The sequence below is a fragment of the Heloderma suspectum genome, chromosome 1 (genome assembly GCF_057233095.1).
Source record: "Heloderma suspectum isolate Gila_16-S chromosome 1, 16-S_ref, whole genome shotgun sequence".
NCBI classification, from domain to species: domain Eukaryota; kingdom Metazoa; phylum Chordata; class Lepidosauria; order Squamata; family Helodermatidae; genus Heloderma; species Heloderma suspectum.
Genome location: NC_139458.1, coordinates 288,150,515 through 288,164,576, shown reverse-complemented (window position 1 = coordinate 288,164,576; position 14,062 = coordinate 288,150,515). Strand labels below are relative to the sequence as shown.

Here is a 14,062-nt window from a genome sequence, read left to right as displayed (position 1 = left end):
AACATGTTTGGCCCACTGGTGGTTTTTAAAAGTTTATGTGTGTATACACACACACACACACACACACACATTGTCATATGTGTCCTTTTATATTATTATAACATTTTAACATCACAATTTTTAGATTCTGCAATTCTGTTTTTATTTTGTATATTGTGACACATATTTTGGATACATTTTTTAAATATTTGCACTTCCTAACATTGAACTATTTTAATTGTGTATATTTTTGTACCTTAACTTTGGTTTTTGTCAATTGTATATATTGTTAAGGATTACTGATGCTTTGCTGTCATCACCTTAAATGTATTTGTCACAGCTAGGATGCAGATACATGCAGTATGACTTAAGGCAAGGCTGAAAAGAAGGTAGATCTCCAGAAGTTTTGGACTTCAGCTCTCAGAAGCCCCTGGCAGCATGGCCGATGGTCAGGAATCCTAGTAGTTGAAGTTCAAAACATCTGGAAATCTACTTTCTGCCCACCCCTGACTTAGGGAGCAATCCTAACCCCTTTCAAGACCAGGCATTAGCATAGGGCAGGAGTGCCACTCAATCAGCAGAGAGGACCTCTGACACTGGGGCACCATGTCCACTGTGGAGGCCCCAGATACGCCCGTGGAAAGCTCTGTGGGTGTAGTTCTGTTGCTGATGGTATTTCTGTTGGCAGTAGGCCCTGAAACGGGGAATTTCATGGGTGGGGACACCCTGGATCTATAGCTCTTTGACTCTGCCAGCACACCCCTAGATAAAGCCCCAGGACCTTGAGCTGGCAGAGGTATTTTCCCTCTCTTTGGCTTCAATGGGACGGGGCGGGGTGGGTGGGAATGGACCGTCAGAACAAGAAGGGCAAAAATGTCACCTTCTATATTGGCAGCTGTGAGCCAGCAGGTCTCTAGATCTGGTGGTGATCTTGCTACCTCCCCCCACCTACCCTCCTGGCACCCCAATACATAGGCTTGCTCTGCTCTGCTAGCTATTTATTGTTGACTCCAGATGACATAGCTTTAACCAGGTCAGTTTCTGTGACCCAGATGAAGCACATTCATAAATCTATGATAACTTCTGTACACTTACATTAGTGGATAATATCTGTCGCACAATGTTTTTCAAGCTGATTTTATGGTTTCAATCTACCTAAAAAAGAAATGGAAAAAAGAAATTTGTTATATCTTTTTTTTTTTTGCTTTCCCTCTGCATTTGATTGCATTTCAGTATTTAGGCACAGGGTGGAAGCTTTAGAGAACATCTTACTTCTAAAACTCTGATGCAGAGAATTTAATTCACTCAGACAGTTGAGGCCTTTTTATGAGAATCTTAATGGCTGTGGAAAGAGCATGACTTTCTGTCCCCAAACCTTTGCTTGTTTCCATGTGGGAAACTCATCATAAACAGAAAGAGGCCCATTTATATCCATGACAAAGGTTCACTTGAAAGGACTTCCAGATAATTTCAGAGCTGAAGCCTCACTTTTACTGATCTAACTCCTATGTAGAGAGAGAGGCCTTGTGAAAAGCAAATTTAGTGTTGTTGCTTGGAGTGAGAATTAGAATAACGGTGTCAATAACTAGCAGCATGAATTAGTTTTGTTTATTATGGCTGCAATCTTATGCATACTTCCATGACAGCAGCTCCCCTTTTACACAGGGAGACTTGCTTCTGAGTAAACATGCATAAGATTGCATTGCATTTGTGTTAAACACTGATTATGGCAATACCAACTACCAAATAAAAACATCACATTCATTCTGATATAACCTAGAAAGAAAAAAGAAACCTTTGAAGCATTCAAAGAATTGTATGATAAAATATGCAAATCATAGAAAGCTTCTACACTTTGGGTTGAATCCAGGCTACATAAGTCCCACTTTAGTTCTGTTGAAATCAGTGGGACCAAAGTGCGTCATGACGAATTTAGTCTGGATCCAGCCCAATATGGCCAATAAAATTCTATTCTTGTTTTGTTTTACAAATTATCTGCTATCATTATATGAAGACTTAGGCTTAAGTAATTCAATATAGTGGAATAAATCTATTGAGCTTGTACATAGCCTAACATACCTCACAGAGTTATTGTGAGGATAAAATGGAGAGGAGGGGGACCATGTAAGCCACTTTGGTTTTCTTGCGAGAGGAAAAAAAGCAGGATACAAATTATATATGTATATATACACACACACACAAATAGAATTGATATTTAGGTTAAGAAAAACACCCCTTTAGAACACTTGTTGACATAATCTAAAATCTTAGCAAAGAAAAATCTGTCCTTAAAGGCCAATGTGCTCAATTAGAAAGCTACGTGGTAGAGTGTAAGCAATTTACAGAAGAATTGTATAACTAATCTATATCTCCATACATGCTTTATAGTCTTTAGTGGTTTTTTGTATAGCTTCTTCCTTAGGCTTATTATTAAAATGTTTATATAAATGGATGCAGGGGAAGATTTCCATTTGGTAAGAAAGACCTTACTTATCCAGTTAATAAAAAAGGAAAGGAAATTCGGTTCTATGGAAGTGATGCAATCCTGCAGATAAACAGAAGAAAAGCTGGGGATTTCAGGACCTAACTAGATGTTAATGGAGGACCAATGTCTCCCTAGTAATGTCAAGTGTGTGACATGATGTCAGCTTTTTGCCCTCCCCTTTCAAGTAGGACCCAGTGAACTGAAGCAGGGATTGGGAAACAATGAATATAATGACATCATGTCTCACTTTTCTTTTACTAGTTCCATGGGTCTTGAACTCTTGTCCCAAGGAGGGGTGTATGTTAGTAGACACTGTTGTGGAGGCATAGATTGGCAGCAGCCACTCATCTCTGTAATATCTAGTTAGGGCTTGAACACCTTAGCTGGAAGAAATTTTTCACTGATATCAATAGGAATTACTTCTACATAAATGTGACTTAGGAATGCGTTGGTTATCCTTTGGTTACTAATGTTTCAAATGGTGGACAATTACTGTTAAAAGCAAATATGTGATGTTGTTTACCTGGGGGGGGGGAATCTGTTTTTCTATCCTGTTTTATTTTAGATTGCTGCTGGGGCGACTGAAGTATCAGTGTTTGGTGCAGCATCTGAATCTTTCAGCAAAATAAATATTAATTGCACCATAGAAGAAAGCATGGAAAGATTTGAGGATGTTGTTAAATTCGCAAGACTGATGGACATTCCAGTGCGAGGGTAATAATTAAACATTTTACCGATATGGCCATTTGTGAAATTAAGCCCTAATTGCTTAAATGTATTTGTCACAGCTGGACTACAGATATCCAGTATCACTGGGGGCAAAGGTGGAAAGGAGGTAATCTCTAACTGTTTTGGACTTCAACTCCCCAAAGCTCCAGCCTGCATGGCTATTGGTCAGGAATGCTGGGAGGTGAAGTCCAACGCATCTGGAGATCTACTTTCTGCATAACCCTGATTTAGGGAGCACTCTTAATCCCTGCCAAGCCCAGGCGATGGGCAGTAGGATTATCACAATGATAAGAGGTTGTAGAGAAATAGAAGTGGATTATGTCACCTATGACATGCAGAAGGATTACTGATTTACAGTGCAATTCTGCATACGTTTACTGAGAAGAGAGTCCCCCTGTCCTGAAGGGGGCTTATCCAAGTGTGTTTAGGATTTCAGCCATAGTTCTTTCACTTTACCCCTTCATCACTGTGCCACAGCTGCTTTATTCTAAGTGCCAAAAGGGTCAATTAACCTCTCATGCCCAGCAGTATCATCTTAAAACCAATGGTTCCTAACCTTTTAGCTACTGCCACCTACCATGTACTCAACATTATCATTAAATGATCATCCCCAACAAGCCATGAGTAAAAAATTAAGAGGTAAAACCAGCATAACTCCAGAAAGGCAACTTTATTCTGATAGGTATATTTTTGATATATGTATATAATAAACTAGGTATGTACAGATTCCCCACAGTCCGTTCCGGTGGGGAATCTGCAGGAGGGGGAGGCGATCTGTTCCTCCCCCCCTGGAATCCTCGCGGAGTGGCTCCGCTCCGTGAGGATTCCACAGAGCCGAGGGCCGCCCCGTTCCACTGTCCACATGCCCCAGATTCCCCCATTTTTTTCGGCTCCCCAAACTTACATAAATAATTTCATAAGTACCGCCGAAAAATCCTTTTTGTGCGCCCGCCATCCGTCTCTGTAAGCCTTAGGTCATTGGGAAAATGCCTATTTATTTTCGTAAAAAGGGTAAAGCCCTTCGCGGGGATTCCCCACGTAACTTCCAGTCACCTGACCTCACCGGACCTGCCCTGCCCTCACCTGACCTGACCTCACCAGACCTCACCTCACCTGACCTCACCTCCACAGACAATAAACATAAAAGATGGAGGATTTCTGTGGACTTTGCGACTCAGCCCCAGTGAAAGAAAGCCTTGAAAGAAAGTCACAGGGAAAATGCTTATATTATAAAAAGGGTAAAGCCGTTCGCATTCTTCTTCCATTTCCGATTTATGGATTTCTTTTCGTGATTATTTTTGTAAAATCCGCCATTTGGTGGACAAAAAAAAAAAGGGTCCACATGAGCTCCGGTCTGGGTCGACCAGGCCACCCCATTCTGAGGAGGATTCCGTGTACTGAATTTGTCAGAATTCGATCCCATTTAAAATTCGTGCGGAATTCTCTGACATCCCTACAATAAACCAATTTTAGGCATACATTCAGTGAGACCCTTGGACCTGATGGCTATCAGCCAACTCTGTAGTGTTATTTGAGCCCAATTGGCACTGTTTGGGAGAACCTGTTTCACCTTTGTCATACAGTGCCTCTTCTGGAAGCTCATCACACATTCTTAGTCCCTTTGTAAATGAAATGTTGCTGCTGCTGCTGCTATCATTATTATTGCCAAGTGGGGAGGGGCATGCCCATGTGCTTCCATTTTGAAGTGTGCCACTTTTTTAAGGATCTGGAAAAGAAACTGAAGATCTGGGATGTTATTAGAGTGGCCACATATGGATTGCCAAAAAAGAGGAAATCCCTTACCAAAAAAAGAGGACATAGATTTGCATATATTTTCATATGCTAATATACTTGTTGTCAGGGTTCCCTTTATGACCTGGACCTCCTGAACAACTCCTTAAAGATCTCTTGCCTCCTTAAGAATCCCACCTTCCTTCTTTTACCTTCCGCTTTCCAATAACGTGGGGTTTAGGCTGTAGGCATGGGGTGATTGACACTCTAGACAAAGTTTAACCACAACACTTTACTGATGGGTTAAAGCAAGCAAATCACAAGTAAAGGTATTTACACAATAAAGCTGAGTGATACAAAACGCATTAAGGGGAAATAAAAGTTGCAAAATCAAGTTCCTTTACCCTAGCTGTACTTGGATTTCTTCAGGCTGCATCTTCCTGCTCCTTCTTCGTGCTCTGCCCTTCCTAACCCTGCTCTTACTGCTCTGGTCCTTCTGACTCTCTTTTTATATCCTCCCTCAAAACTGAAAGTACTGTATCAAACCTGAAGGAATGAAACTTAACTGGGGAAATGAAACTGAAACTTAACCATGGAAATGAAACTACTCTCAGGGATACTCCCTCCCAACCAAAACCTCCAGGCCTGACCTTTTCCCCCTTTCCTCTGTAGGCCTCAAATCTTCACGCTTGTATTAATGCAAATTTAGAAATTATTATTGTAATTTAATAGAAATGCAATTTCATAGTGGGGCAGACTGTGACCAGGGGACCTGTGTGCCTGCCTGTTCAGTCTGCTGTCCAGGTGCTCACTGTTGATGGGCAACTTCAAGGCCCCTGCTCTCCCTTCTCACAGTCCTTTATCTTTAAACTAGACTTGGACTGGACAGCACTTCAAATAGCGGACACCTTAAAATAAAGGATGGTCCTCTCGCAACCCTTCAAATAGAGGACTGTCCTCTGTAAAAGGCTGGCTGTCAGAAACCATTGCAAGCGGATAGAAAGGCTTCCTAAAATCTTAAAATCCTAAATGCACCCCGTTTACCTCCCTAGAGTTCTAAATGCCCCCAAATATTTGTAGATTGCCCTTTGGGAGGTCACATGGCCCAGGCTGAAAACTGCTGTCTTAAACCATATCAGAAGTAGAAAAGGAAGAGTGGGGAGAGAAGGCCAGAAGGGCCTCGCTTTTCATTGAGTTTGTAGGCACTTCCACCAGGCCAGGTAAGTGAAGGGGGAAGGGGTGGGGGGAGTGTTTGGGGTCTCGTGAGGGCAATAGAAAACCCCATTGAAACAGGGTTCCTGAATTCAGAATTGGGCTTGGAAAACTCAACCTATTTTCCCAATATTTCCATAAAATAGGTTGGGTTATGAAGCCCAAACCGAAATCCTTTTATTTTAGTGTGGGGAAATTTAATATCGTTTAAGATGAGGCAGCAGAGGCTTTTGGCCTTTTTCTCTCTCTCCTTAAATAAGGGGTGTGGTGGAAGTTTGCCACCACTACAGGCAGCGACAGAGCTGCAGCCCTTGTTCCCATTTGCTGCAGACTGGCCAATGAGAATGGTGCTAGAAATCTACTTTCAGAAATAATGTGGAAGTTTCCGTTTTTATTTTCTGTTTTTCCTGGCAATCCAGAGTTTATATAGTAAGTGTAAATCAGTGGCAATAGGCAAATTTAATGGAAAATGGAGTTGAAAGCTTCAGCGGGACTTCACTCTGTTGTCATGTTGCCACAGCTGGACCAACATTTACTAAACCATCATATAGAACATTTATGTTGCCAGCTGTCACACCGAACGCCTAACGGTGCAAAATATTTAAGTGTTTACTGAAAGATTTCAAGTGCTTATTAAAAGAAGAAATACAAACACTGTGTGGCCTAAATACTTTTCATAAAGGTCATTTTATAGTCTTTCTAACTTATGCACTTCATAATAGTACTTCCAATGAAATTGATTAGCAGTAGATTTAAATTAGACTAAACAAGTTCTTCTTTCCATAATGCAGAATTAACATATGGAATTCATTTGCTTTAATTCATGAGGGCTACATAGACTCTCCAGGTTCAGAGGCATGATGATGAACATTTCTCTACGGCCTGGTAGCCAAAGCTCTCTGGGCAGTTTACAAAAGATTAAAACCTTAAAATACAATATAAAGTATAAGGTAAAAGCCATTTACATATAGAAACAATTTAAAATAATCAACAATAATTTGTTGTTGCTAGGACCAGTTAAAATCTCATCATATGCTGTCAAATGCCTGGGCATAGAGGGAAGTCTTAACCTGGTGCGGAAAGGATGACAATGTTGGCACCAGGCAGACTTCACTGGAGAGACCATTCCACAACGGGGGGGGGGGGGGACCATCAAAAAGGCCCTCTCCTTTGTTGCCATCCTCTGAACCTCCCTCTGAGGGGGCACTTGGAGGATGCCTTTGCATAGAGCTTTATAGGTCATAACTAGCACTTTGAATCTCTCACTGTTGACCTCAGAATAGTATACCTCTTGACTATTAGTCACTAAGGTCAATAATAAGACAGTAAAAGGCCTGGTTATGACCTATAAAGCTATATACAGCTTGGGACCAGGCTACCTGAAAGACTGCCTTCTCCCATGTAAGCCTGCCGAGGTCTTAAGATCTTGGGGGAGAGGCTGTTCTTTTGAGACTGCCTCCTTCAGAGGCATGTTTAGTGGTGATGGGAAAGAGGGCCATCTTGGTGGTCACTCCCAGGCTGTGGAACTCCTTGCCAAGGGAGGCTGGCTAGGTTTGCTTACTCTCTGCTGTCCTTCCACCACCAGGCAAAGACCTTTTTATTCAAGCAGGCCTTTGGCATGTAAGCGGGTGTATTGGGTTGGATGTTGTTTTTATTCTGTTATTGTGTTTTTAATTGTGTTTTAATGCATTTGTTTTATTGTTTTAATCAAACTTGGTTTATGATTGTAAGCTGCCTTGAGTGCCATTTTTCCTTGTAGAAAGGCAGGGTACAAATCAAGTGAATGAATACATACATACCATACATACATCTGATTGACCATTGTGGGATTTGATCCAGCAGGGCTCTTCTTATGTTCTTAAGATCTAGGGAAATTGCATCAGACTACAGCCAAAATTGACATTTTCAATATCTCTTGTCATGTGTACATATTAAATTAATAATGACATCTCTTGCTGTTCCGAAATCTAATTAGATTCCACAGAAAATCCAAGTATTTAAATACTAACAAGAGTAGTTCTCAGTAGAAAATGGCATATAATTTGCACCTAGTCACTTGAATATTATTATTAGGAAATGTGAATGCCATTTCCTAATATATAGAGGAAAGGTTAAGCAATATACATTGTAGTTAGACGAGGGCTAGTACCATGCAGGTGGATAAAGTGTTACATTTTGATAAGTTCAATTGCTTGGTTAGCTAAGAAGCTCACTGGGTGGTCTTGGCAAGTAACTCTGTCTCTCTGCATAATTGGTTTCACTCACACCATTGTAAGAAAAATTGGAGTAAGGGTTGTAAAAGATCATTTTTAATTTTTTTGCTAAATATTGTAATGTCTGCTAGGATGCTTCCCATAGCTCCTTGCATAAGAATGTGAGAAGAGCTGTACTGAATCAGACAAAGGCCCATCTGGTAACCAGAAGTATATAGCTTCTGAGGTGGAGGTTGCAGGGGGAAAAAAGTTCACCTTTGGATAGCTCACATTTTCTAGCTCACATTTGCATCCCACACAAAATAATATTACTAATGACTCTGTCCTTTCTGAATGCTGGTATGGCTCCCCAAGACAGGGGAAACTGTTGGCTGATGACTTTCTAAAGCCAGATTGCAATTGTTAGTGTACCTGGTGGGTGTGCAGCTAAGAGGGGGTTATTGCCACTTAATGCTGGACTAAAGATCCTAAGAACCTAAGAACCATGCTGGATCAGACTAGAGGCCTATCTAGTCCAGCAACTAGATGCCCATGGGAAGCCCAAAAGCAGGACATGGGGGCATGTGCTCCCCAGCAACTGGTGTGCAGAGGCGTACTATCTCTGATACTGGGAATAATGAACAGTCGTCCTGACTGGTAGCCATTGATAGCCTTATCTTTCATGAAATTGTCTAATCCCCATTTGAAGCTGTCTGCATTGGCTATTACTACATCTTTTGGTAGTGAATTCCATACAATGCATTGTATGAAGTATGTCCTTTTGTCTGTCCTGAATTTCAGGTTTTTGTATCATGAAAGAGGAAGAAAATCTTCTCCCTATCTACTCAGTATTATGAAAGATGATCTTCTCCCTATCCACTTTCTCTGCAAAATATGATGTACAATTTTATACACACCTGTGATGTTTCCCCTTACTCACCTGCTTTTCTAAGTTAAAAAGCCTGAGCATTTTAAACCTTTCTTCATAGGAGAGTTTCTCCAAACCCTTGATCATTTTAGTTGCCCGTTTCTGCACCTTTTCCAGCTCTACAGTATCCTTTTTGACATGGGGTGACCAGAACTGTGCACAGTATCCAAGTGTGCTTATGCCATAGATTTGTATGAAGACAAATCTATGGCATTGAGCAGGGGGTTGGACTCGATGGCCTTGTAGGCCCCTTCCAACCCTACTATTCTATGATTCTATGAAGATGTTTCAATATTATCTGTTTTATTTTCAATTCCTTTCCTAATGATTCCCAACCTGGAGTTTACCTTTTTCACAGCAGCTGCATAATGGGTTGATGGTTTTATTGAGCTTTCAGCACAACCCCAAGACTCCTTTCATGGTAAGTCACTACCAGCTCAAAACCCATCAGCGCATATGTGAATTTAGGATTTTTAGTCCCGATGTGTATCACTCTACAGTTACTTACACTGAACCACATTTGCCATTTTAATGGCCACTCATCTAGTTTGGATTTGGAGCTCTTCACTATTGCTTTTTGTTAACCACCCTAAATAATTTGGTGTTGTCAGCAAACTTGGCCACCTCACTTTTCACACCTAATTCCAAATTACTTATTAACAAGCTAAAAAACACTGGTTCCAGTACAGCACGCATTCACTGATGTTTGAATGGCAATGAAATCAAAGGGTGTTAGGAATCTGTCTGCATGTTTTATTGTAGGGATGTTGGAGAAATATTTTCCACAGTGGAACCAAATGAGTTCAGATGTTTATGAATCCGACCCACAGCAGACCAGCTTTTCCCCTGTTGGGTGGATTCCACGGACTTGTGGACCGTTTTTATAACCTTCAGGAATTTTGTGCAAATTTCGTCCTGGAAAAAAATATGCAAAATTTAAAAAAAACCGGGTGAAAATACTCATTTCCCCCATAGGCTGAAGTGTGAAAATGCACAAGGGGGAGGGAATCTGCACATTTTATGGGAATTTGTGCAATTTTTCACGTGCATGTTTGTGCACATTCACATTTGTGCAATTTGCGCAAATGTGGAAACTACAAAAATCCAATTCTGTCAGTGGATAGATGACAGGACAAAAGGTGCCTTACAACCTACAAAATGAAAGAATGGATTTTACATGATCTGTACATCCCTAGGTGCAGTTGCAGGGGATCAGACTAGATGATCTAGTCCTTACAGAACATGGTGCTATGAGTCTCTGTATTCATGTTTGTATTTATTTTTTATTTCTTTTGAGGGGGTTGCAATTTGTGTATTGGGCTTTGTTTCATATCTATAGCTTTGTTCATTATAAACTCAGATATTATAGAAAGTTTTTAAATAGATTAAAGTTTTAAAATACATCATCACCAGTATCATATTATCCATGTACTTGGCTCTTTACAAAGAACAGGTGTTGAAATAGACTGTTAACAATCTAGACTATTTTGTATTTGTATTTTGACTTTGATTGGAAGACTTTGGGAGACTTTACAATCTAGACTGGGAGGCTTTACAATCTAGACTGGGAGACTCTCTTTACAATCTAGACTGGGAGTCTTCACAATCTAGATTGGGAGATTTTACAATCTGGAATATTTTGTATTTGTATTTTGACTTTGATTGGGAGACTTTGCATGAATATTCTACCCCTTTATATGTTGTTATTTCTAGGGATGTACGAAAATCACTTACCTTTCGGGGATTATGTTGATGGTGGGGGGGGAGGCGCTCCGTCCCTCCCCCCGGAATCCTGGATGGGGGGGAGGCGCTCCATTCCTCCCCCCCCCCCGGAATCCTGGTCGGCTGGCTGTGCTCCGCAGCAATTCTGCGGAGCCGCTGGCCGGCTCCGCCAGCAGCTGGACATCCGGCCGCTGGCTAGCAGGGACACAAATGGCGGCGGCCATAGCCGCTCCCATTTGCATCCCTGCAGTCAGCCGTGATAGGCTACATAAACATTTATGTAGCCTATCACGGCTGATTTAAACAACAACAACAACAACGTGCGTATGCAAATGGCGGCGGCCATGGCCGCCACCATTTGCGTTCCTTATTTTGGCACGTCTTAGTCTACGTAAACATTTACGTAGACTAAGACGGCAAAAATAAGGGGAATGCAAATAGTGTAGTGTCTTCGCTATTTGCGTTCCCCTTATTTTTGCTGTCTTAGTCTACGTAAATTTTTATGTAGACTAAGATGTGCCAAAATAAGGAACGCAAATGGCGGCTATGGCCGCCGCCATTTGCATATGCGCATTTTTGTTGTTGTTTTATAAGTCAGCCATGATAAGCTACGTAAACATTTACGTAGCCTATCAGTGTTTTTTTTTACATCTAGCCGTGATAGGCTACATAAAACTTTACGTAGCCTATCACGTTGTTTTTTTTTTAACCTGGAAATGGCGGCAGCGGCGGCAGCTGGTCGGAAGACTGGCCGCTGCTGCCGCTGAACTGCTGCCGGAGCCGCCGCCACCAGGAAGATCCGCCCAAGGTAAGTCCCGTCCTGGGGGAGCAGGGGGTGGGCCATTCCGCCACCGATTTCGGGGGGCCGAATGCGCTGGCATTCGGCCTCCCCGAGATCCATGGCGGAACTTTCGTACATCCCTAGTTATTTCACCCTCCTTCCCCAACCTCCAGCTTTCTGGCAGTAAACATTTGGCTGCTTTATAACATATGGCTTCTTCTAAGGATATATCAACTGCCACATTAAGAATTTGCCTTGGGATAGATGTCTGTTCTTCTAAAATGAACTTCCAATGAAAATAAATATCTCTGCAATGAACAGTGTAAATTATATGCAAACGTACAATGTAATAATAAACAGGAAGCAGCGGCATCTGTGTCTATGATGACAAGGTTCTCAGGGGGCTCTCTGTGTTCAGCTGTGCTAGCAGCTGTGTGTATATCTATGGCTTTGTAACTATCTCAGACAGATTCCAGCAAGACGCCGACTCCTGTGCAGAACTGAGTTTCTACTTGGATTGATTTTACTTTTGCTGAATGCTGAGGGTGATTAATTGCACAGCTACTCTATATGTGACTGACATCCTCCATGCATGTTCTCCTTACAAGGCCCACATCCATGGTGCAGTATAATTTTCAGTCCCAGCCGTTTTCCAGCTGGAGAATGATAGTACGGGTTCTGTTTTTCATTCTGAAGATGAGCAGCAACTCTGTCTCCCTTCTCTTCAGGGCATCAGATATCTTTCTTTAAAATGCAGAGGAACATTTTATTTGCCTGTTAATGCACAAGTTTAGCTGATGTACACTTTGAAATTGGAGGAAGGCGGAAAGGGGCTTGCTTGGATTGACTTATCAAAGGGAGCCTTATCTGTTTTAATCTCTTCTTTCGTTTGTGGAAGACAAAATAGACACAGATAATACAGATGTTAGCAAGATCCTAAGTTAGTTCTTTGACATCCCATTCATTTCTAGTTTTGTCAAGGAAAACAGATTTCCTATTGAATATTGTTGGTGCATTATAATACTTTCATAAGATCAAAATATGTTTTCAATATGTGATGTGCTGGCACGGTTTTCCAGGGGCATGTCTCTTGTGATACACCACTCTGTCCCATTTTGGAAGGCCCACATGTGCTGTTATCTAGGGCTGTGCATTGACCCCCCAATCTGCCTCAGAGGCCACTTCAGGGCTTCCGAGGCGGGCACAGTTCACTTTGGGCTGATTTGGGAGCCTTCAGAGCTGAAGTGGGATTCGGACATCCGAATCTCACTTTGTGCCCCCCATGCGCTGCCCAGCCCCCAGCTCCTTACCTGGGCCCTCTAGATGCACACCGCCAGCTGTCTTGTTCCAGGGGGGAGCTGCAGCCACCGTGCCACCACTGCCAGGGGAGCTGCTGGGGGTGGATATGCCACCACTGCCAGGGAAGCTATAGCCAACACCTGCAGGATTATTTTCCAGAAATACAGGGAGTCACCGATTTAAAAATGGCTCCCCCTGGAACAACAAGACATCTGCCAGCACTCATCCAGAGGACCTAGGTAAGGAGCTGGGGGCTGGGCTGGGCTGTGGCGCAGCTGGGCTTCTGGATTGTGCAAAGTGCTTTGGAGTGACTCGACTTGCTTTGTGCTGCTTTGGAGGTGGGTTGAAGTGGCCCGAAGTGGCCTTCGACTCAGAGCTCAGGCTTTGAGCGGAAGCGGTGCACAGCTCTACTGTTACCAATTATCCTAGACAGGATTTGTGCCAGGTTTGACAGATGGGCCATGTCTTCTTTGTGACCCCCGTCAAGTCTACCAGGAGGTGGTGGACAGGGGTCCCTTTTTGTTTTTAAATTTTTACTAGGGTGGAGGGCGTGGTGTGAAGCAAAGTGCCAGCTGAGGCCACAGCTGCCCACCATCTTTTTCCCAGAATGCATCTGGATCCTGACATAGTGTGAAATGAAGATGGTAGACAGCTGCAGCCTTGGCTAGCATTTTGCTTCACACAGCACGCCCACCACTAAGGTGGCCACTTACACATCACACAAAAAAGAGGACACAAATTTGTATAAAATTTGGGTATATTTAATTTATATAAATAGATGTAAATTTAGAAAAATGAGTATGAGTTAAATAGAAATACAACACATCTCATCATATTGGGGGAAACTGACCAGGTGACCTATATGCCTGCTCTATCTTCCGTTCAGCTGCTGGGCAGCTTCAAGGCTCTCTTCTTATGGTCCTTTATCTTAAACCCAGTCTTGGACTGGACAGCTCTTCAAAAAGAGGATGCTTACAAATAGAGGACCATCCTCTGTAAAGTAA

The 14,062-nt window shown here is 42.2% G+C and overlaps 1 protein-coding gene across 3 annotated transcripts in view; it reads left to right on the top strand.

Annotated features, from left to right (window-relative positions):
- Positions 1–14,062, top strand: part of HMGCLL1 (3-hydroxy-3-methylglutaryl-CoA lyase like 1) — a 105,437-nt gene that overhangs the window by 32,741 nt on the left and 58,634 nt on the right. For all 3 annotated transcript variants that reach the window (XM_084830996.1, XM_084831014.1, XM_084831005.1), the window contains exon 5: positions 3,030–3,178. In XM_084830996.1, coding sequence (XP_084687122.1) covers positions 3,030–3,178 — 149 coding nt within the window. The remainder of the gene's footprint in view (positions 1–3,029; positions 3,179–14,062) is intronic.